At 42.1% G+C, this 22938-nt stretch overlaps 1 protein-coding gene across 1 annotated transcript in view; it reads right to left on the minus strand.

Moving 5' to 3' along the window:
• Positions 1–21739: 21739 nt before the first annotated feature.
• TMEFF2 (transmembrane protein with EGF like and two follistatin like domains 2) overlaps positions 21740–22938 on the minus strand; it is a 238786-nt gene continuing 237587 nt past the window's right edge. The window contains exon 11 of the mRNA XM_042949522.1: positions 21740–21837. Within this exon, the coding sequence (XP_042805456.1) occupies positions 21831–21837 (7 nt within the window). The 3' untranslated portion in view covers positions 21740–21830. The remainder of the gene's footprint in view (positions 21838–22938) is intronic.

Consider the following 22938-nt stretch of genomic DNA (forward strand, 5'->3'; position numbering starts at 1 on the left):
GGCACCCCGATATTTATACTATTTTCTAAATTTTATCTTTTAATATTGGTACACATTAAAGATCATCTACCATTTTTCTTTCTATTTAGGCAGCCTTGGATGGTGTTTGTTTGTTTGTTTGTTTATCCATATAAGTTTAGATATCTCACTGCTGAGATCAGTTTCATGTTACCTACAAACTTGATTTTTTCATTTGGTCCTTTTTTTTTTTTTTTTTTAGGATTCTATATAAAACTGGTTTATCAAGGATACCACTATTATCACTTTATCATCCAGAGAAATTCCCACTAAGTTTTCCCTTTTGCCCTTGTCTCTAGGGTGATTCTCTCTCTGTGTAAAACTTCAATTACAACTGAAAAAAACCTACTTTGCGTGTGTGTGTATGATGTGAGTGTGTGCTCACGTCCACACGTGTGCATATAAAATGTTGGTATGGAAATTTGTCAAAACGTATTCAAAAGTGCAAATGAATAGTACTCGTTGGTTTCCCTTTAGACTTGTGTTTATATATTTTTATGTTCTCCCCTTAACTAAGTTTTAGTTTTATTTTGGAGATTTTCAAACGCACAAATGTAGAAAGAAAAGGGTAATAAACCACTGTGTGCCCATCTATCAGTAGTCTGCTTTCTTTCTTGTGACATCTGTTCTTTTTCCTAATTTTTTTCTTTTGGGCTTTTTTAAAGCAAATCCCAGATATTATGTAATTTTAGTCATAAATACTTACCTTGATTTCTAACAGGTAAGCAGTCTTTAAGGAAAAACTCAACAAAACCGAGAATTTCTTAGTATCTGGTTCATGTTTCGTAAATCATCTGAAACATGTCCTTCATAGTTGGCTAGGCAATTCCTCATAAAAACTGCAACTCCTCTAGTTCTTGGATTTTTAAGGTTTATGTAGAAGCTATCACCTTATCAAATATAGAAATCAGCCTGAAAGGCTTTTGTTTCCTGAATCTCCCTTGGAGTCCCATCTAAGAGTTCGAATCATGCTGGCGAGCTGCCATTCTTCTCCTGCAGTGGTAGGTAATAACAACAGGTTACACATTTTGGCCAACAGTTGCTTATTTCACCCTTGAGTTCCTTTGAAAATCTTGGGTGGATGCTGTCTGGTCCCGGTGATTTATTTACATTTAGATTTTAAGTTAAGTCTAGGAAAATCCCATTTCCCAAGGTTTGTTCTGATACCTCGCACTTGTCTGCTTCAAAGTGTTAAAAACAAAATTCAGTTGAGTAAATCAGAAGATCTAATTGGGTTATTAAGTGATTCATGAAATGAGCATGTGGCGTCCCATGTGGCTGGTAGAGAGAGACTCTGAGAAGCTGTACAAAATGGAAGGTTTTTATAGGAAAGCAGGTGGGGCAAGAAGTGATTGGCCAAAGGAAAGAAAGAATGGCTTGAGGGGAGGACACTATCTTTTTTGGGGGGAGGGTCCTGCAGGGGTTTTATCATGCAGATTATTTCACTAGTGCTGATCAGAAAATTTCAGACTATTAGAAGGTCACATTCCTGGGACAGGTTGAAATTGTAATTGAGTCTTGTTTTGCTCTTAGGGGGGCAAACCTCCATTTGAGGTTTGTTCTTTTCTTTTTTACCAAATACAAGAGGGAAGTGAGACTCTGTCTCATGTTTCCTTCATTAAAGCCTGAGGCAAATAATTCATTGGTTCTCGTTGCCATCACTTATTCACCCCTGCGTGACCTTCACCTCTTATAGCTGCTGTACTTAAAGGGGTTCCTTTGGAACTTCTTGTTTCGTGCTTTGGAATTTCTTGTGAGCTGCTCTACTGATTTCTCTGTGGACCAGTTGTTTTTAGTTTGCCTCTGACCTGCTCTACATTCCTTTCCTTCAAGAGTGGCAAGTTTTACACTTAAACATATTTGTCTGGCCTTCTTAGGTTACCAGCTCGGCTTGAGTGGCTTTTGTCTAAGTGCTATCTATTTTGATCGGTGCTCACATTTTTCCTGGCCTTCTAACAAGGTGTTTTAACACCATCTTGTTTAGTTTGAAAACTTTTCCTATCCAAACATGTGCCTTCTCTCTTTTCCTGTCCTGCAAGAATTGCAAAAACACAAGATGGAATTTGAAGCTTTCTTTGTTCCACTTGAATGTCTGGATCATAAGTGTGATTGTTGTTAAAGACTGGTTCTCCCACAAGATACTTCCGGCTTCATTTTACAATCCACTCCTGAGATCAGGTGATCTGCATCTGCTTCTGGAAAGTGCTTTCCAACTTTCTTCTGCAGTCACTGACGTGCCTGCTAGCATTTCCCTCACACTGCTATAAAGACTAGCTTCTCCATTCATTCATTTAACTGGACAGTGGGGAAAGGTAATTGGAAATTTGTTCGGCATTTAGGTGGAGACAACCTGACATCTATCTTTTATCATTTACATTCATTATTTAACAAAATGGATAATATTCTGCAGATAATTAAGATTTAAACTTACATATTGTTTAGATGATATAGAGCAACAGTGTCCAGTAGAAATGTAACACGAGTAACATATAAAGCTTGGAATTCTCTTGTCTTGACTTGTCTTTTTTCTTTGAGAGCAAGAGAGAGTGCGAGTGGGGAAGGGGCAGAGAGAGGGAGACACAGAATCTAAAGCAGCTCCAGGCTCTGAGCTGTCAGCACAGAGCCCAACGTGGGGCTCAAACCTACGAAACGTGGCAATGTGACCTGAGCCAAAGTCAGACGCCTAACTGACTGAGCCACCCAGGTAACTCCTAAAACTTCGAATCTTCTGGTAACCATATTTAAAAAGGTAAAAAGCAACAAATGAGATTAATTTTAACAGTACAGTTTATTTAGCCCAAATAGCCAAAATATAATTATTTCAGCAAGGAATCAGTATATACATTATTGATATATTTTATATATTGTGTGCTACAGTTTTTGAAATCCAACGTGTACTTCATACGTACAGCACATTTCAATCTGAGCTAGCCATTTTTCACGTACTCAATAGCCACTTGTGACAGTGGCCACCATATTGGACAGCACAGACATATAGGGTCCATCTGAAAAAACACTCACATATTGTTCTACAGATCATTCAGAATTATATATATATATATATTATATATATATATATTATATATATAATATATATACGTATGTGTATATATATACATATATATGTGTATATATATTACATATATGTGTATGTATATATACATATATATACATACACACATATATATATGGTTTTGTTTTGTTTTTGTTTTTGTCTTTTTTACTTACACGTGTGGCAGCACACCAGTATAACAAACTCTGAAGGAGCCATTTTACCTGACAAGAAGAAAGTTGATGAATGCATTTAACTGTATTACTCTAATATACTTGGTATATCTCTTCTAATTAAAATAAGATTATCTTACAACTTATGAAATGACGATCTGGCATAATAGACTCAGAATGTGATGAAAATGTTTTCATTAAGTGCTAAGATACCCTGCAAGGCATGGCATTTTATCTCAAGTCTCCAATAACGTTAATATACCCTTTTAATCTCTGAAGCATTTAAGACTTAATAGGAACTCCTTAAAGAATGGCAGAATTGGAAGACTTGCAAGGTTACTTTAACTTGAAGGGACTCACGGTCCTCCGTGAATCTGAGGAGTTATAAAATTCTTCATTGGCAGCATGTACAAGTACAGTTTTGTTTACTGTGAGACAAGACTCAAAAGCCACAAATGGGGTGGGGGTGCAAAAGGGAGGAAAGCAGGAGTTACTAGTGTGTTCCAGTAATTGTCCTTGGCTTCAGCGATAACGTGACTTGGCTGCCATTCCTACCAGGAGGTGATGGCTGTGCGTGCACAAGTTGGGAACTCAGCACAAGTGGTTTGGGAATTTTATTATCATTTTACAAAGCAGTGTGTGGGAAAACTACAGTTATTCATTCTTTCTCTTTTTCAGGTCATTGACTGCACGTGTGTATATTTATTCGTTGCTTTTCTCTAGTAGACGAGCTACGTATAGCCAGTAAGTATTATTTTGTTATCTGTATTGCTACTGTTCTCATTTTCCTTTCATATGACAGAAAGCGATACTGGGGGAGGGGGACTCCACTGTTCTATCTAATTTTCCACCTTGATATTAAATAGATATAGCAATAATTTGCTAAGGGTTAGGAGAACTGGATTCTATTCCTCCCTTTACTAATGCTTAATACCCACTTTGGAGGACTCCATTTACTTTCTCTTGCCTTATTTTTACATACATCCTAATGGAACAGTTTAGAGCTCATTAGGGAAAAGTTGCTACATTAATCCAAGAGACTAATGTGGTAAGGCCCTGATACTCTGTTAAGAAAACAACATCCTCTGGAAATGTGCATAAATGTTTTCTTTCTAGGCATTATGACATCACTGGCTTGTAATATTTTGTCTTGTAACTTTTGGTCTATGAGGATATTCAATAAACAATCTATATTCCCTTGAGAACCTCAACTCAGCTAGATTTAATTTTCAAAGGAAAGAGACGAGAGTCCTGTGATAAAGACACGGACATCTAATGGTATTAAATGAGATAGAAGGGGATGGGAGGGGAGAATGAAGCCCATTGCAGGAGCCACGTACACAGTGGGTCTCCAGCTATAGTAGGTATTCACAGAGCCAGCTGTGGGAGTTTAACCCCACTCTTGGAGAGTCTCATTTAGTACCCCCTTGTAGAAGCAAATGATTCTGCGGTTGTAGTCAATGCTCTGGATGAAGTCAGTAACACAGAGACCTCACTTTGGGAAACAATGCCAACTTTAGCAGAAAGACCACCAAGACTCTCAAGTCTTGACTCCTTGGCTTTCGCAGTGACTAGTGTGGAAGGTTTTATTTTTTGTCTCGCTACCTTTTCAACTACTCTGGTAATTGACCTTGACTCTCTTGACTATGATTACTTGTTCATTTTTTGTGTAAGTGGGACAAGAGTTCACACTTCTTCCAATGTGGAGCCCTTGGCCTCTGACCTTGCTCCGGACCATATCTCTGTCTTATCTTTCCATCTCCCCCTGCCCCCCGCCCTCACCCTTCCCTTAATCCTTGAGTTTCCTTGTCTGCTTGGCCAAGAACCCACCATCTGTCATTCAGTGCAGTCAACTCCCTTTTAGCATTTTTTGCCACTCGGTCATTCTCAAAACCTACACAGCCATCGCAAGCCATCACCCTCAGGGTGGGCTTGAGTAAAACAGATAGGTTAGTTGTACTAACCACTGGCTTTTTTAAAAAAGCACCTGGTATTTGCTGCTGTGGAAGAACAAAAAGAGGAAGCAATGCATGAAGATCACAGTGTCTCATATATACACCTCTGCTGAGAACATAATGAAGGTTAAATTGTGCCTGACACACAGCAAAGGCGACAGGGCTGCGGGTTTTAAGGGAAGTTGTTTGATAACACCATTCTAAAAGCAACCAAATCTCCAGAGTTGATACCAATAAAAGGATGCTATTACGAGTGGCTTTTCTAAACGTTCTAAACAGAAAGTGTGTCTTAAAACTGTTTTCTCATTTCACGAGAATTTAGAACACTTTTCCTCAGCTCCCACTGAGCTTCACTGGCCTTATTATCAAGATGCTCAGAAACCTGGGCTAAAAGGAGCTCCTGCTCATTCTGACCTTTTCTCCTTCCTGGAGTTTTCTTTGCTAGTTTGACCCTATGGCTGACTCACCTTTTCACTCAATGCAAGCCTGCAGGTCAGGTCAGAAGAAATTCCTTTGGGCTCTGGGATGGCCTGGTGACGTGACTGGGTTCATGAGAATTCGGAGGGTGTTTTGGTGTTCGTTCGGTGAAGAAGTGACTGGTTTAAATTCTGGGTTTACTTCAGTGTTTATTTCCAGGCGTGGACAGGCAGATGTCCTGTGCCAGAATTACCTGGGGGTGTTTATTAAATATTTAAATTCCCAGGTCCATTCTGGGTCAGCTGAATCTGAATTGATAGTCGTGGAGCTCAACAGCATTTCTTCAGGGCATTCTCATGCGCACAGAATATCGAGATCCAGTTCTAGTTTCCAGATATCATTTTTAGAAAATGTAAACACAATGCCACTTAGCGAACATCCTTTTAGCACAACCCCACGAATGTGTCCTACATAGTCAAGCAAATGTATAGGGTTCCCCTTTGTGTCCCTAATGACTTGTGTTAACAAAGGCCATTCAGTGCCTGCAGATGTATGTTTAAGTCTTTGTCATCACTGTTGTGCTTGCCCTTATTTGGCAAAGGATATTATTAGGGTATTACAGCTTCTTCCTTATCATGCAGTCATTCGCTGAGGCAACGAACATTACCGATAGTGAAAGGTAAGAATCTAATTTCAAAAAACCTCGTTAAATGTACGTAGAAATGTAAATGTAATGTCAGAAAGCATCCCCAGGTGGCCTTTCTACTTATGGTGCTGTGACCAAAGTGTGGTGACGGTGAGTATTACTGAATAAAAGTGAGACGGCCATGCGGCGCATTTAAAAGCTGAACTCAAATTTGAAGCCCACAAGTAATGATAACAAAAGACAAGGTGAGAACTGTCATGAATTTTGCACAAATATAGCTTTATAGGGTTTTAGAGTGGCTTGTGCTCATTAGGTGTAGATTACGGACCATACTGGTGAGTCAGCTGAACTTCAAACGGTAGTTTTAGACCATGTTGAGAGGAGCCCTGAGTACTTGGTGGGAACGTGTGACCCCAGGGGGTAGGATAAATCAGAGGAAGCAGGGAGACCTTTTGGGAAGATGTGGTGGACTATTGGGCTATTGGTCTTGCTCTCCTCTCTTGGAAAGTGTGTCTGTCTATATTTTTCACCATATTATACTACCAACTTCCAGCATATTGGTCATGGGGAAGACAGCTGATCCCAGCTGGATCAACTAGAATGCCTCTCAAGAATATGGAATTTTTGAGCTGGAAGACCTGAGAAGAGCTGGTGGGCCACAGCTGGCTTCAGGGCAGAGCTGGAGAAGAAAGTTCAATAAACTCCAGGTGTTGAATACTCTAGCTCCTGACTTTCCTAGGCTTTTCGTTAAACCCTTTCTTAAATTTATGATGTTCAAGGCTTTTGACCCTCACAACCGAAGTGTCTGAGTAAGCAGTCTCTATAAGGCTATGGACTAAGCACACGCACTGGCCCAAGATTCAGGGAAGAACCAGGGGCAGCACAGCAGCTGCAGGCTGGCTGGTGAGATAGCGGATCAGCAGTGACACGTGAGTGCTACAAAATGGCGGCTGCTTCCTTTCTGCCTCCAGCTTCCCTGCGTGATTCGCAGTACCCAGAACCAATTCGGAGAACTCATCCTTAAGATTCTGTTCCACTGGAACCACTCCCAGAATCAAAATCGAAGTCATCTATCGTTACATAATACATTATCCCAAAACTTGATAGCTGAGAATAAACAAATGTTGGTTGAGCTTGGTGGCTAAAAACAACAGACATTTATTAATTCATAATTTCTGTGGCTCCAAAACCTCAGAGCTGCTTAACTGGGAGATTCTGGTTCAGAATCTCTCACAAGGCTGCAAATATTGACTGGGGCTATAGTCATCTGAAGGGTCAACTAGGGAGGGATCCATTTCTGAGCTTCCTCTTATAGCTATTGGGAGGCTTTAGTTCCTTGCTACATGGGCCTTTCCACAGGGTATCTGGCTTTTCCCAGACAGAGTGATCCAAGTATCCAAGGTAGAAGCCATTTTTTTTTTAAGACCCAATATTGGAAGTGACACCCTATCACATCTGCCACAGTCTATTTATTAGAAGTGAATAAATTTGGTCAACACTCAAGGGGAAAGGATTTGACAAAAGCATAAATACCAGGAGGTAAGGATCATGGGGGCTATTTGAAGCTTCCTACCATAACCTTAGATTAACTTTCTTTTTTTTTTTTTTCTGTATGTTAATTTGAATTGTTTTCTGTTATATAAATAAATAAATTTTGTTATATAAATAAGTATTCTGTTATATAAATAAGCAAGTAGATTTTCCCTAATATTATAGGATTGCAATAATCTAAGCAAGAGTTTGGGGTTTTGCAATGATAAGGGCAAGAGACAGACTAATTCAAATAAGTACCATTTTTTCCACTAACAAAATATTATGAATTTAGAATTCATCATCTTGGCAACACTGGGCACTGGTTCAGAGTTAGAAAAATGGGTGTGCATTTTGGTCATTGTGTTTACTAGATACATAGACTGGGCAGGTTCTAAACGAATTGAAGTCATATTTTCCTCACCTATAGAAGGGTACTTACCTCATGGGGCTGTTGAGGGGATTCTATGCATATGTATCATTCAGGGTCCCAGTAGGGAAAAGATGGTCCACCCAAGTCAAGTGGTTGAGAAGAGTTTAATAAAGGGAATGGTTTTTTGTTTGTTTTTTAGTTTTTTTTAATGTTTACTTATTTTTGAGAGAGAGAGAGAGAGACAGAGAGAAAGAGAGAGAAAGAGAATGCGAGCAAGGGAGGGACAGAGAGAGAGAGAATCACAGAATTTGAAGCAGGCTCCAGGCTCTGAGCTGTCAGCACAGAGCCCGATGCAGGGCTCGAACTCACAAACTGTGAGATCGTGACCTGAGCCAAAGTCAGATGCTTAACTGACTGAGCCATCCAGGCGCCCCAAAAAAGGGAATGTGTACAAAGATGTGGGCAGGGTTAGGGAAAGAACAGAGGATGGTGAAACAGAATAGTTACCACTTCTAGGCTTTAAGGGGCAACGGGAGGAATCTGTAGGCATCGGGGATGGCTGCTGGTTGGGGATCTTCAGAGAAGGACACAGTTGACCTGCTGTGACAGTGCAGAAAAGAAATAATACCCTGACCTCATTTTTCTCCCTTCCACCCAGCTGCTGCCAGTTACTTGTACATGTAAGCAGAACACATCCAGAAGCCAAAGGCAAGGGAGCCTAAAAATGTGGTCCAGAAGGATCAGCCTTCCAGGGCACAGAAAGGGGCACAGAGCAGGGTGGGGACAGGTACAGAGTAGCTCTGAAGGGCACATGGAAATGATGCAGCATAGCATGGAAAGCCACCAGTTACTTCCGAGAGGAAGTGCCCAATTAATGCGAACTATTATTATTATAATTGTTGCCTGCTAATGGGAGATATAAGTGGAGATACGCTGGATAGAATGTGTGTGCGGGAGAAGGCAGAGTGATTTCAAAGAAACCTAAGTTTTCTCCCCACGAAGAGGAGGTCTAGCTATCCCAGCACTAAGAAATGCAAGCACAGTGGAGTTTACTGAATTGCCCAGCATCATTTAGCTAGGTCAAGTTAGGAGACAGATCTCATTCGGTATGATAGTCTACCCACCGGCCCATGAAGAGGAGTTCTCCTCTTCATTTTGGAATCATCTTGGAATATCAAGGAAGCTTCCCACACGACATCTAACAGCAACTCCCGAGCTAAGCCTTCAGCTCCACCTCTGAGAGTCGGTCTTGCTCAGCAGGACATGTTGCTTCAGCAAAGCTCTTCCATCCAACTTTCCTCCCACCCAGCTGCCTGCTTCTCTCTCGGTTCAAATAGCTGTGAAAGGTGCCACTCCCACGTAATTCGGCGCAGAGTATTCTGGGGTTTCCTGAGCAGCAGGTTGGCAACCAGCAACAGATGGAGAAGCTGTGTAATATTGAGTAGAGGCTGCAAGGAGAGGTAGGCAGTGAGGCACGGAGCCAAGTGGGCAGTCTGGGAGATGGAGGGCCAAAAAGCAGAGAGAGCTCTTGTTGCCAAAATGGAAAGATTCCTGTGAACTTGCAGATTTCACACTCGCACGTTCCCCTTCTGCCCCTTCTTCTCCACAGCCCGTCTCCAAATCCAGCAAACCTCATTTACCCATTTTTCTTGGCTAGTGATGTGCCGTCTCTGCCCCTGAATCTGATTTTCCCTCTAAGGCTCCACTACGGCAACTCCATTGTGCCTTTAAGGACGAAATCAACACAGTGCAGATGGTATTTCCAACATATTTGTTTCTGTGTCATCTGCTCTGAACATAAATATCAATTCAGTAACTTCACTGTTGTAAGTGATAAGTTGAAACATCATCAGTTGTTTTTTAGTTAAATGACAGTCACAAAATGAAAATCACCATTAAAAAGGCTATATTTGCATATTTTTTTTATGCTGTCAAAGAACCTGGCACTAATGTGGCATAAGGAGAATTCTTAAACAGAAACATTACAGTTTTCAAAATCTAAGGACGATCAAAAAATAAATTCTGAAATTTCGTTTATAAAAAGAAACCGGGAACAGTTACTCTACTGGCAGAATAATAAAAGCACTTTCTAGTGACATTTTTAATAGCGTATTAAGTCAAAATCGTGATTTTGAGACGGACTGATTCCATCTCCATAAACACTAAATGCATTCTAAATGCTTGGTATTATCATAATGACTAGAAATTAAATTAATAATGCCAGGAGAGTTAAAATCTGAGGTAACCTTCTTGAGTCTTTTGTACCTACATGAATTATTTCTCATTCCTATTGAACTCTCATCCTGAACTTCACTTGTTGTTTTAATTTTTCAAAGATCTGAACCGTTCTTCAATCTTAAGAGTGTGTCACTTTCAGAAGTTACCTTCGAAAGGCCCTTACAGTCATTTTGAGCCCACCAGTCATTTTTGACAGCTGGGGGGCCTGATTGGTCACCTACACGTGCACACACACATGCACACACACACACACACACACACACCCTCATAATGTGGCCAGTGACCGTCCTCCTACACTGCTGCCTTTTACCATAGCTTGTAACAAAGATGGTCCAACCAAATTGGTACTGTTTTAATCCTAAATGAGTGGAGGATGCCTTTTAATCTAAGTTATATCATCCGAGCAACAGTGCACAAAATTAAGAACCCCATATCAAGGGAAACATTTTCTAATCCCCTCCTGAAGACTTTAAAAACACTGCAAAGGTCTGGGGAAAGAGATTCCTGAGGGAGAGTTTCTTGGTTTCTTTTCTTCTCTTTCAAGTGTTCATCAGGATGGTCAGCAAGTCTAATCCCGCTGTTCGTTGTGCCTTTAATGAGACACAGGGCAGCAGGCAGCCTCGGTTTCAACAGGTTTGTACTATTTAGGGCTTCATAGACTCAGTCACGCTCCGAATTTGTCTGATGTATGAGCATCTCGGTTAATTCACAGAGTGGACATTTCTCCTAGGAAATGTAAACACTATCCAGAACATTAGGCATCATGCTTTGGCCTCTTCTCACCACTTGGCAAGCTTCTATTATTATTTACTATGTCCTCAGTTCTCTTTGTTTCCTAAACCACAGCACTCCTGAAAAAGTGATTATGACATGCAACTGATTATGAAAAACCACATAAAGCCAGGCAGATTGTGCTTCACTAAGGATTTTCCTTCACTGCCAAGGCACCCTGCTGCCAAAATGCCAGTGTGGCATAGTCCTTGGCTGCAATGGCTGCGGCCATCACAGAGCCCAGGCAAGGCTTTTCAAAGGACGTGCAAAACATCCACCTTTCCAAAGCCCGTATTTATGCTCTCAGACTTGGCCCTCCTGACCCCTTCCCCCCCAGAACGCCCCACTTCTCAAAAATGAAACCAAGAACGGAAAACACAAGAAAATGCTAAACTGTAAACGTATACAATCAGTTAGAGATTATTCGCTCTGAGAGTTTCATTGTTTTTCAACTGGAAAATTGTCGTGATGTTTGTTTTTGATTTTGTTTTTCTTTTTAAAAGGACCCAATGTGCATTATTCATAGGCCATTTGGACTCACAGATCTCCTTGCGATTGGTTTTTAGAGAAAGTCTCTACACAGAGAGTGAAAGTGCATTGCTAACATTTTGCCTTGGTTCCCACATATTCCATATGGAGGTCCTTGCAGTAAATCCCTTTATAGTTATCTAAGGCTGTCCTTGCACTGAATTTGTTGCTCCTAATATAGTTCTGTCCCTATAGCCTCTTCTTGGAATAGTTCATTGGCCCCAGGACAGATTCGAGTAGACCCAATTCAGATAACAAATATAATACCATTAAATCTCACTGGATGTCCAGTTTACTTTTCTTATCCCAAGGAGGGAAGGAGTAATCAAATTTTAATAATAAATGTGCAAACACATATTAGCAATGTATGCAATTTAAAAAGTTTAATCTCCTATAGTATCTTATAGATTTTTCTCTCCAGTACATTTTGGGTCTGACAGATTCAGTGTCTTCTACCTGCTAATCATTTCTATTAACCATTAACCAAGCAGGTTCTTTTTACTTCAATTCTAAAACAGGCAGAGAGAGCAGGGTAGATCTTTAGGATTAGGTCACAAACAATAGCTTTCCCCCTCCTCACTCTCAGATCTTCCAGATGACAAGGTTTGGTGGGTAAGTTCCAAAGGTGCCCGCTCACCTCACGGGAGAGTCTCTGTTTGCCTTTGCTGGTGGTAATTTATTCTGAATACATCTCTTTCATTTACAGCTGACCTCATGGAAAGCAGGGTTCATTTTACAGTTTCTACCTCAGTAGCTTTGGAAGTACTGTTCTCTGGTGGCTCACATTTTTCTTTTTTACTTGGCATCCCTTCACTTGAACGGCTAATGAAAGAATCGAGACCCATGTCTTGAACAAATGAAATCAGACTCGGTGCCCCTTGCTCCTTTATTCCTGCCTAGATTTGTGTTTGAGTTTTATCCTACATATCAGTTCGCTTTTTGGCCATGCTGAACTCTGCCACGCGGAGCCATTAAAAACGTTCCCCTTCTTTGAAAACAGGTCAGAAATAAGTGATGTTAATCAGAAATTTAAAAAAAAGCACGTTTCCATTTTGACTAGTTAAAGGGTGCGTGTATGCCATCTGCAGATTCCAATAATGACTTAGTGTTCACTCGTTTTCTTAGTGATCTTTTTAAATGCATCTCTATTTAGCGGTCACGGTGGCCACAGGGCATTATGCTGCTTTGTACCAGGTGCTGAAAGGACAGGATGAGAGACGAGGCAGAAAACAACCTTACAGGTGGATCTGAGAGTTCTAATGCCCTTCAGAAGAATAGCTCATTTTTACTTTTTGGGTTTTTTTAAGTGTTTATTTATTTATTTTGAGAGAGAAAGAGCGTGCATGGGCGTGCACATGCATGAGCGGGAGACGGCAGAGAGAGAGAGGGAGAGAATCCCAAACAGGCTCCGTGCTATCATCGTACAGCCCAATACGGAGCTCGATCTCACAAACCGTGAGATCATGACCTGAACTGAAATCAAGAATCAGATGCTTAACTGAGCCACAGCTCATTTTTAAACTGACACCTTCTAATTAAATTGATTGTGAGATAAAATGCACCCAATACGTGTCAGATTCACATGAGTTAAGACAACCCCAGTGGGTTGCAAAAGGCATTTAATACTCCTAAACCTTCTTGAAAGTGTATGCCCTTGAAAGCTCTCCTAGCAACGCGTTAAGGGTCTCAGCTGGGGGGCTGCTGACATGTTGTAATGACTGTAATTTATAGCATACCAGCTCCATACTACCCTCTGCCCCACCAGGGGGCTGCCTGAAAGCTACTAGGCTTTTGGAGGGTTGGAAGGAAGAGAGGGGAAAACACCCCAAGACCCTTTTAGCAGCCCCTGTGTGGTTAGCTGAGACTTGGAGGCCTCTTTCAGGGACGAGTAACTTTTAAATCAAATGTATCTTATTCGACTTCTGCCAATTTATGCCATAATAACACAGTTATGCTCGTAATTTACATAGTCAGTCATTCCAGGTAGCTTGGCAGAAGCTCAGAGATGACTTTAATTCCATTTGTTCCTTCCTTCGTTCATTCATTCATTCAACAAGTATTAATTGAGTAGCTACGTTGTTCCAAGAAGTGTTCTAAGCACTGAGATCATATAAACAAGACAGGCTTCCTGATCTCATTTAGCTTAACATGCTTTGGGGTAGAGAGGCCAGAGATGGAAAAAAGACAGGAAAACAAGTAAACATGCACATGAACCAGATGATGTCTGATATGATATCACTTATAGAAATCTGAAATAACCTTGTTCAACTGTTTCCCCTGGCACTCGTGCTTTAGGTAGAAAGAGCTATGTGGACAGCGGAGTTCATCAAAACGGAGATAACAAGGAGGAGGGGGTGAAAGGAGAGAGCGGCAGGAACCCAAAGACAGCATCCTTTTAATATGTTGAAACAGGTGTTCTGGTGTGGCTCATACGTCGTGTCTGAGGATAATTTCCATAGCAAAATTTCAGAATAATCAGAGCAATGGCACCTGGAACAAGCATCTGGCCGGCCAATAGGTAACCCTGAAAGCTATACAATCTCTGACCTGCTCGCGTAAAATAAAAAGTAATAGAAACCACATGATATAGCGGAACAGACTGAATCCTGCTTTGATCTGGATTCAAATATTGATGGTGGTTCATTCTGGCTCTGTGACCTTGGCCAAATTATCTACAACTCTATGAGTTACTTTACAGCTACTTCATCGTGAAACGGCTATAATCGTGAATTGTCTCAGAGGCCCATTATAAGAAATAAGTGAAATACTACTCATAAAGTGCCCCAAACAATACCTCTCCTATAAACGATGAGTAGGAATTTAATACGTGAGGCTCCTGCTTTTATCCTTAGTCAGAAAAGATAATTTTATAGACATCATACATTATCACAATCAATAAGCCATAGTATCAATTCTTAAAATCTTCCCACATAGAAAGAAAAAGTCAGTTCTTTAAGGAGTTTCCTTCCTTCTGATCAGGTCAAACACGGGGTTATGTCTGAAATGGAAAAAGTTTGGTTCTGTGTCTTCAGGATCAATTCCGGCATAGTGTTCCTTTGAGTACGGCCACTATTCAAGTTAGCTTTTGAGGTTTTTTGATATTGCGAAACAACAACTCAATGAAGGATCAAAGGATGGAAAATTCAAGGTTGATTCATGAATTTTAAAGTAAGGATGTCTTAGAACACGGGGCGTAATGTGAAGCAGTGAGTGCCAGGGCAATGGAAACTCAAGAGAACAGAAAGACCTTAATTTCAAAGAAAGAAAGAAAAGAAAAGAATCAACAACTTAATCTCTCTAATGCCTCGGATCCTGACAGAAAAATTTGCAATGATGAAAAGAAGGGAGCAAAATACAGATGACTAGACCAATTTTCCCCACACAGACCGGAGACTGCTCACTATTTCCAGCCTTTCCAGAGATGTCTTTGAAAATCTCCCACACAGGAGCCCTCCTGATACGAGGACCTGGGGAAGGCCTCTTCACTTACGTGTTGCTGCCAGATAAATAGGCAGGGATTATGAAGCAAAATAATTTTGTATAGTATACCAGGTGCTTCTACGTATTAAATGCAGGGTTAATGGCCTTTTTATCGAAGTCCTTGGTACGATGCAGGTAGCTGGTTGATTAGGCAAAGCGTTCACAAGGATTGCTCAAGAAATGAACTCAGGAGTGTGTTTCTCTATTTTTCAATTTTCCGAAAATGAAATCCAATCTGCCTAATTTCAATGTACAGTCTTTTTCTTGCAAATGCAATCTGTTCTGAGCATAAGATCTTGCTCTCCCATGAATTTTTCTAGGAGCTCACGGGTTATCTGGTGTCTCTTTTGCCCCTTCAAAACCTTTTCTTAGGATATCCGGGTTTTCTGTGTACCGGGCGAAAAGAGGGTTGACGATGTGGCAAGATGAAATCGCCGTCTTTTGTGGTGAGCCGGTGCGGTGAGCGTTCGGTCCCCTTGAGGGGTTTTTGTGCGGCTTTTCAGAGAAGCATTTCCACGTCCCCACTGAACTGATAACGGTGACATTCCGTCCCTGTTACCTTCAATCATCTTCTTATTGTGCCAGCTCGGTGATTTGCCTTCAACCCCACTGTTCTGGCACCAGGTCTGGCATCGGCTAGGAAAAAAAAAATTCTTTCGGTGTGAGTGGCAGCGAACTTCACTTCCAATTCCCCGTTAATGTGCAATCTGAAGTCTTATTCAGAGAAAAATCGTGTTCGTGTTTGTGGCCAAAAGGAAGGCAGAAAAGCGACAGATGTACGATGAGAGCAGAGGCAGCCTTTAATCATGTTGTTGTCAAAGCAGCTTTGGATGGCCCTTTGAAGACAGCATTTTCCTTGCTGCTTCTGGAAAACTAGAGACCCATTCTCCTGCCCTTTGCGGATTCCTCGCCCAGAATGTTAAACTCCTCACTGCATGCAACACTTCGGAACTCGAGATCCTTGCTACAAAGTACTCCGGTTCATACATTCGCATTTCGGAAAAATTAGATTCCTTTGCTCTGGCTAGATAAGGACTCCGGTGACTCCACTGATACATCATCCTGAGAGAAGAGCACGGAGGGTGAAACCCAGTGACTGCAGAACTCATTTTCATTTGCGCCTGGGCCAGAAATATGTCGTACAGAGGCTAAGTGTTGAAGCGTATAATGTTTACAAAGTAAAAGCCCTTTCTCCTTAATCCCTGCGTGGCTGCAATTAAGCAGGAAGAGTTAATTGTATGTAAATCATGCATTACTGTAATTGGGCGCAAGTGAACATTCATGTACATCTTGTTGAAAAGGGAAATGTAATGTCACTACGTGGATGCTGGTGCGGAGTCTCAACCCTCTGGGGGGACGTTGGCGACGTCACCGGCTGTTAACAAGGCTCCGGTGTGTGAGCTTAATCGCGGATCCCTCCAACTAACTCCTCTGCCCTTCGAAGAACAGATCTCCGTGCCTTTGGAAGGGCTGAGAGGTAGAACGCTGGGGCCCGCCTCGTCCCCAGTCCTTTCTTGGCCTCCGCTTACAGAGACGTCATTTTTCTCGGGCTCCTCGTCTTTTCAAACCTGAACAATACTTCCCCATGGTTTGCTTTGCGCGGCAGTTCTGACCCGTGTTTCCCCAGGCGGACCACAGATGGATTTGTCTTCACTCAGCCGGGGCGAGTGGGCTTCCTTTTGTTTTAGCAGGTCTTTTCTGAACGCTGCTCGGGGCTGCTTTCAGGCCCCAGGATTTTGTTTTCCAAGCGTAGCCAGATCCGATTGCTACGCGGCGGGTCGCGGTTGTGACCGCCGCTTGGCCTCCCCAGCCCACCTCCAGAGGGAGGGCTAGCCTCTGGGTGGAGGATGAGCTGTTCCTTTATTCTCCATCTAGAAAGATCCAGGGCTTTGGGACCAGGTGGTTCTGCAGAATATAAAGGATCCAATCTGCATATCTTGAGGTCAAGAGTGGTGAGGAAGAAAATGGGCACGTGACAAAACTTTGTATTTTAAACACATTCGCTTCCTCACCCAGAGGCCTGAAAAGTCATTTTTAGAGCTGGGCCCTGGCCTCGTTCTGCCCAGCTTGCAGGCTAGGTCCTCGCCCACCAACCCGTGCATGCAGCACGTTGGCCTTCCAAGACTTCAAGGCCAGAGGCCGGCTGGGGTGTCCCCTGCCTGCTTCCTGTTTTCTCGCGGCCCTTCTGTACTCTTGCAATCCCGCTTATATGCTTTGGCCACACTTCTTCTCGAAGCGCCATTTGAAGGAACCATCTTTAAATTCCTTTTCCCATACCCATCCCCTTCTCCCCCAAGCCAATTATCTGTTGTCTCAGTTCCTCTCACCCTCCGGGGCCCTGGATTCAGCTCTCTCTCACTCGCTTTCTTCTCCCCCATCCCTCATTTTGTCAGTTGGCCTTCTGAGGGTACTTTCTGGAAATGCCATTGGTCCAGAGGTTATGGATATGAACAGGTGAAATCACTTCTAGTTATCATTGTTTCTTTCAAGTAAGTAGTAAAGAGGTAAGCGTGTCCCTTGGAGACCACAGTGTTTTCATCTTTGTTTTGTAAAGAGACTCCTTGAAGCAACGCGTAACAAAGCCCATTAGAAGAATAGACTGTCTTTACTGGATGAGTTCAACAAGGAAAATTCTCTGTCCTTTTATAGCAGCTAACTTCAGCTCAGGTGATGGGTGGCAGCTGTTTGTGCATTACTCTAAGTAAGATACATTCTTTTTTTTTAATGTTTATTTATTTATTTTTGGGAGAGAGAGAGAGCAGGAGAGGGGTAGAGAGAGAGGGAGACAGGGAATCCCAAGCTGGCCCCTTGCTGTCAGCACAGAGCCAGACACGAGGCTTGATCTCACAAACTGTGAGTGAGATCATGACGTGAGCCAAAATCAAGAGTTGGACGCTCCACTGACTGAGCCACCCGGGCGCCCCTAAGTAATATAACATTCTTATGGTACTTTTAATTATTCAACTTTATATTGTGTTCAGTTTGAAATTGGCTCAAGTATTTTTGAAAAGAATCACATAAGGGCACCTGGGTGGCTCAGTCAGTTGAGCGTCCAGCTTCAGCTCAGGTCATGATCTCGCGGTCTGTGGGTTCGAGCCCCGCGTCAGGCTCTGTGCTGACAGCTCAGAGCCTGGAGCCTGTTTTGGATTCTGTGTCTCCCTCTCTCTCTGCCCCTCCCCCGCTCACACTCTGTCTCTCTCTGTCTCTCAAAAATAAATAAACATTAAAAAAAAAAAGAAGGAATCACATAATACATTTTTGGGTAAATAAAAGTAAAAATATGCACATTTCTTAATGTCATCGTTATTGTTATTTAACGTTACACTACTTATACAAACTCCTGGTTCTGAATCAAATCAAATGCCTCAATTAATGCCAACAAATGGCCTTTTACTCATAGCAATCAAGGCAGGGAAGGGAAACACCTCAAGGCAGAGGTAGGCCCCATGATGGGCTGAGTTTGACTTAAGCACAAACCCTTGGCGGAATGACGGCATTGGTACAGGCACATCGTGGGCGCGATATGGTTACGTGGCCCGGGGCTCAGAGAGAGGCCTCTCCAGAGTGAAAAGAGACACAGAACGGCCTCATGGTGAGTGGAGGGTAGAGCTGGCTAAGCAGCCCTGGATCTAGGCAGATGCAAGTTAGGCACACGGACAATTAAGGAGAACTTGTAGATCTGGCCCCCATCCTTTGTGGGCAAAGTCTGGGCAGCTGTAGACCACGAGACTGAGAACTCCTGGCCAGTGCTGTAAGTGCACTGACAGCAGAAGGCCCCTTGCAAGGAGTATGGGAGACGGTGGAAATTAGTGCTAAGGGGAGACAAAGAGAAAGATAAAAGGGGGCACTTGGAGACCCTAGGCTGAACTGTGAGGGCCTCACTGAGTCATGACGGAGAGGGGTTAAACAAGGACCGCACCGTGTACACGGATAGGTTAATACTGACTATGATTCTCTGTAGCTTACCCTTTGGTGAGGATTCGGTTTATTAAAAATTGTTTTATTGTCTTCTAACATCCTCAACATGCATTCATAGACATTATCTGAAAGGATATACACAAACACTACGGTGTTTATCTCTTGGTGGATTGTTTTATGTTTCTGGCTTATCGGCGTTTTCGAATTTTGGTTACATGTGATTTAGGTAACACGTTTACTTGTCATTAGGCGCACAGTGGCGACAACTTGGGACATTATTCTGTGCTTCGTTTTCAGAGCTGGACTCCTAAAGAGGCCTGCGTCTTCAACACTTAACTCCCCGGAGGAGAATTAGGCTGGATTGCGGCAAAGATGGGCTGTCGCGGAGGATGAAGTCTTCATGAGGAGAAGGAAAAAGGTGGTGAGGACATTAAGAAGGGGAGAAAGCCCCACAAGAGGAGACCCTCACAGAGAGGGAGGGCAAACAGCCCTCTCAAAATGCCCGGCGGAATGGGTTGACTGCGTGGGTCTGGAGAATGGCTGCCTCAGGAGATCACTCTGACTAAACGCCTTGTGGATCCAAGCTTACCAGTGGCAATGGGATCACTACGAACAGAGGACTGGTTCTTGTTCCTGTCCTCTCTCGCCCGTAACACCTGCTTTGGGGCTTCTCATTAACTCTGCGTTGAGGTTCTTGGGCTGAATTGGTTTGGGAAATAATGGAAAGCATTATTTCCTTCTTTTCTGATCTGATGCAAGGTAAATAATGAAAAATAATTGGAAAGTTAAGAGCAAATGCAAAACCTAAGTTAAAATAGCTCATTTAGTGTTACCGGAGGTAGGTATCGATGAAGGTCACCTTCCTAGAGTAGGTGGACCAATAAAGCAGATTTTTGTGCAGAACGAGGGTGGACGGAGGTGTGAATGTGATCAGGTGGGCTGCACATCAGCCATACCTTCCTGACGCTGATTTCAAAGGGTCATATTCATTTGTATATTTACGCATCAGTTATAAAGCTGATGCCATTACTCTGTGTAATCCTTCATCCTTCATATAATGGGAATGCTCGTATAAAGATAGCAGTTAATTAAGGGAAAAGGTTTTTGTTATTGATATCCAGATGATTAATTATATAACCGAGGTGGCTACTGTAATTGAGGAACGGTAACAGCTGGCACAGGTGTGCATGACTTTGGAGAAGGGAGGCAGCATCTGAGGATAAACATTAGCTGAGAGACTAATATGACTCTGAGATAATCTCCGTCATATTTCGATAGTCTGCACTGACTTCTCCTCAAGGATTCATGAAAGTAAAGAATTCAGCCCTGCAAAGTCCCTGCAATATTGACTCACTCATCCTGTGCCTGGGAACGCACACAAGAGGTTTAACAGTATGGGCTTATCAGGATAGACCTCTTTTAACATGAAAGAATGATCCCTCCTTTTGTTCAGACATGATGCCAGTGAACCCATTTGGAAAAAAAAAATAGAGGAGCTGTATTGTTTCTTAACTCTATATTGCCTCATTTTTCCAGAACCAGCTCTCTTGTCTCCACAGAGACAATCCTTTGAGTAAGTGTGATAGCTTGATGCTTCCCAGCTTTAACCATCTGATTCCTTTTATGTTTCACTTAACTGATGAACTATGTTTTTTTCGTCTTGATGACTCTTACAGCAAATATGTATTATATCCCTGAAAAAAAGTTCCATGTGTCCGAAGTTTACTCTGTACACGTCATTGTTCCAAGCACAGCATGGATTGTCTTAGTTACTTGTCATAGTAGTATTATTGAGGATGGGAAGACATTTTTGTCTTTTAAATACAAGGCATATGGAACTGAGGCAACTTGCTCAAGGTTGAGTAGTTAGTAAAGTGGAACTTCGCCTAGGACCCATTTCTGTCTTGAGTCAGAGGCCAAGTTTTAAAGACCATACTCTCCTTGGAGGGACCCAATCCCCACTCACCATCCAGTCACCCCGAGTCACCTCATTCTAACTTTCCTTCTTTGAATAGAACTTAAACTTTATGGTTGTGTTGTTGTTTTTGTTTACTGTTTAATTAATCCTCGCCTCTATCTCCTTTGCTAGAAGGTCAGCCTGGGTGCAGAGACCTGTTATCTACTTCATCACTACGTAATAGCACCTAGAATAGTCTCTGGCACGGTATAGGCGCCCAATAAATGCTCGTTGAAGAAATGGGAACAATTGGCAAGGTGCTAATTTTCTGCTTTCTGATTGCTCCCAGGCTAAGGGAAAGACAGATTTGCAGGGACGAGTAAGGAATAACGTGGAAAATGCTACAGCAGAATTAGGAACACTGCCAAAGGAAACATAGAAGCTTCACTGATGAGCTGCTCTTTGCTCTGGGTACTGTGGGTAGAAGAAGGGTATAAAGAGAGCAGTGAGAAGTGGATAAAATCTCAGAAGCAAGAAGTGAGAGTTTGTATGGAGCATGAGGAAGTCATCCTGTGTATCTCACTGCAAAGAGGCACATCTACCTGGCCTTGAGAGTCTTCCTGCAGGGGCCCCAAGCTCTCTGAACTGACCATTATCATAGCCTTTGTCGCATGCTTTATAAATTTTTATTTAGCTCTCAGTCTCCCAGCAGGGCTGTGAGATCTTTGATGCAAGGAACCAGGACAATCGGACAGTGAGCTCCTTTCAGGCAGAGATTCCGCCTTATATCTTTGTAGTCTCAGTGCTTCGTGTGGTGCTGGTAATTGGTGGCCCTCAGTACCTGTATAATGTAAAATAAATGTATAATGAATGAATGGGAGAATGACATGGCTTAATAGCAGTTTATTTAAAGAGTTTTAGATTTAAGTTGAGCACAAACAGCAAAAATAGTGTGGTCTTGGGTAGCAATAACAAAAGTATAGTATCGGATTTCTGGAGATCTAGAAGCTTAGAGCTACAGAGATCGAAATAATGAGGAAAATAAGGCCGGTGATTTGAAATGACTTGCTTAAGATTCTACAACAAACTTGTGATCGAAGTAGGAACTTGAATTTAGAGATCGTGGCTCTCAGTTAAATTTGCTTTTTACAAGTTCAACTATATTCTCTTCTGGCCAGACCACAACCGTGTAATTCTGAACTCTACGCTTAAAGAAATGAATAGACAAAGTAGAATTTGTCCCAGGAAGGATGATGCAGATGTCAGGGGGTAGGGGAAACTATATCACCTGAAGATCAGATGAGAACATGAAGGATATTTCACCAGGAGAAGAAAGCACTTGCAAAGGGGCCATGCAGTGAGTGGAGAAAACATGGTATCTGTTTTTAAAGTCTTAAATTCATAAGTCTTTATTCTTTTGCTCCAGTAAGGAAAAATAAGAGCCATGGGCAGAAACCACAGAGAAGTAAAATTCAGCTCAATATGAGAAAAACAGGTCTCAAAATTAGAATTGTCTAAGAATGAAATTCCAAGTTATAAGAAATGTGCAAGCAGAGGCTGGATGATTTTCTGTCAGGACTAGATTGTGAGTTGCTTTAGAGTCAAGATCGTGTTTTACTTATATTTTCCTAAGATTTTGCATAGCGCTTGGCACATACTATATGGTCACTTATGATTCACTATGTTTCTTTTAAAAGGATTTCCTTCATTGGATAGGTGATCATGGAGGTGAAGAGGAATGCATTGTGTTATTAACTCCAAGGACTTTTCCAACACTCAGGTTTATGATTCTTTGATAAACATTCCTGCAAAGTAGCATACCGATACTTAACAAAGCAAGTCATTTCATACTCTTAACAGGGAAAGGTCAGTGGAACTGTTTCGCTTAAACTCTAAGTTCTGTAGTATTGTATCGTTGCTCTTCCCTTGGGAGGAAGGGTTT

The sequence above is a fragment of the Panthera leo genome, chromosome C1 (genome assembly GCF_018350215.1).
Source record: "Panthera leo isolate Ple1 chromosome C1, P.leo_Ple1_pat1.1, whole genome shotgun sequence".
NCBI classification, from domain to species: Eukaryota; Metazoa; Chordata; class Mammalia; order Carnivora; family Felidae; genus Panthera; species Panthera leo.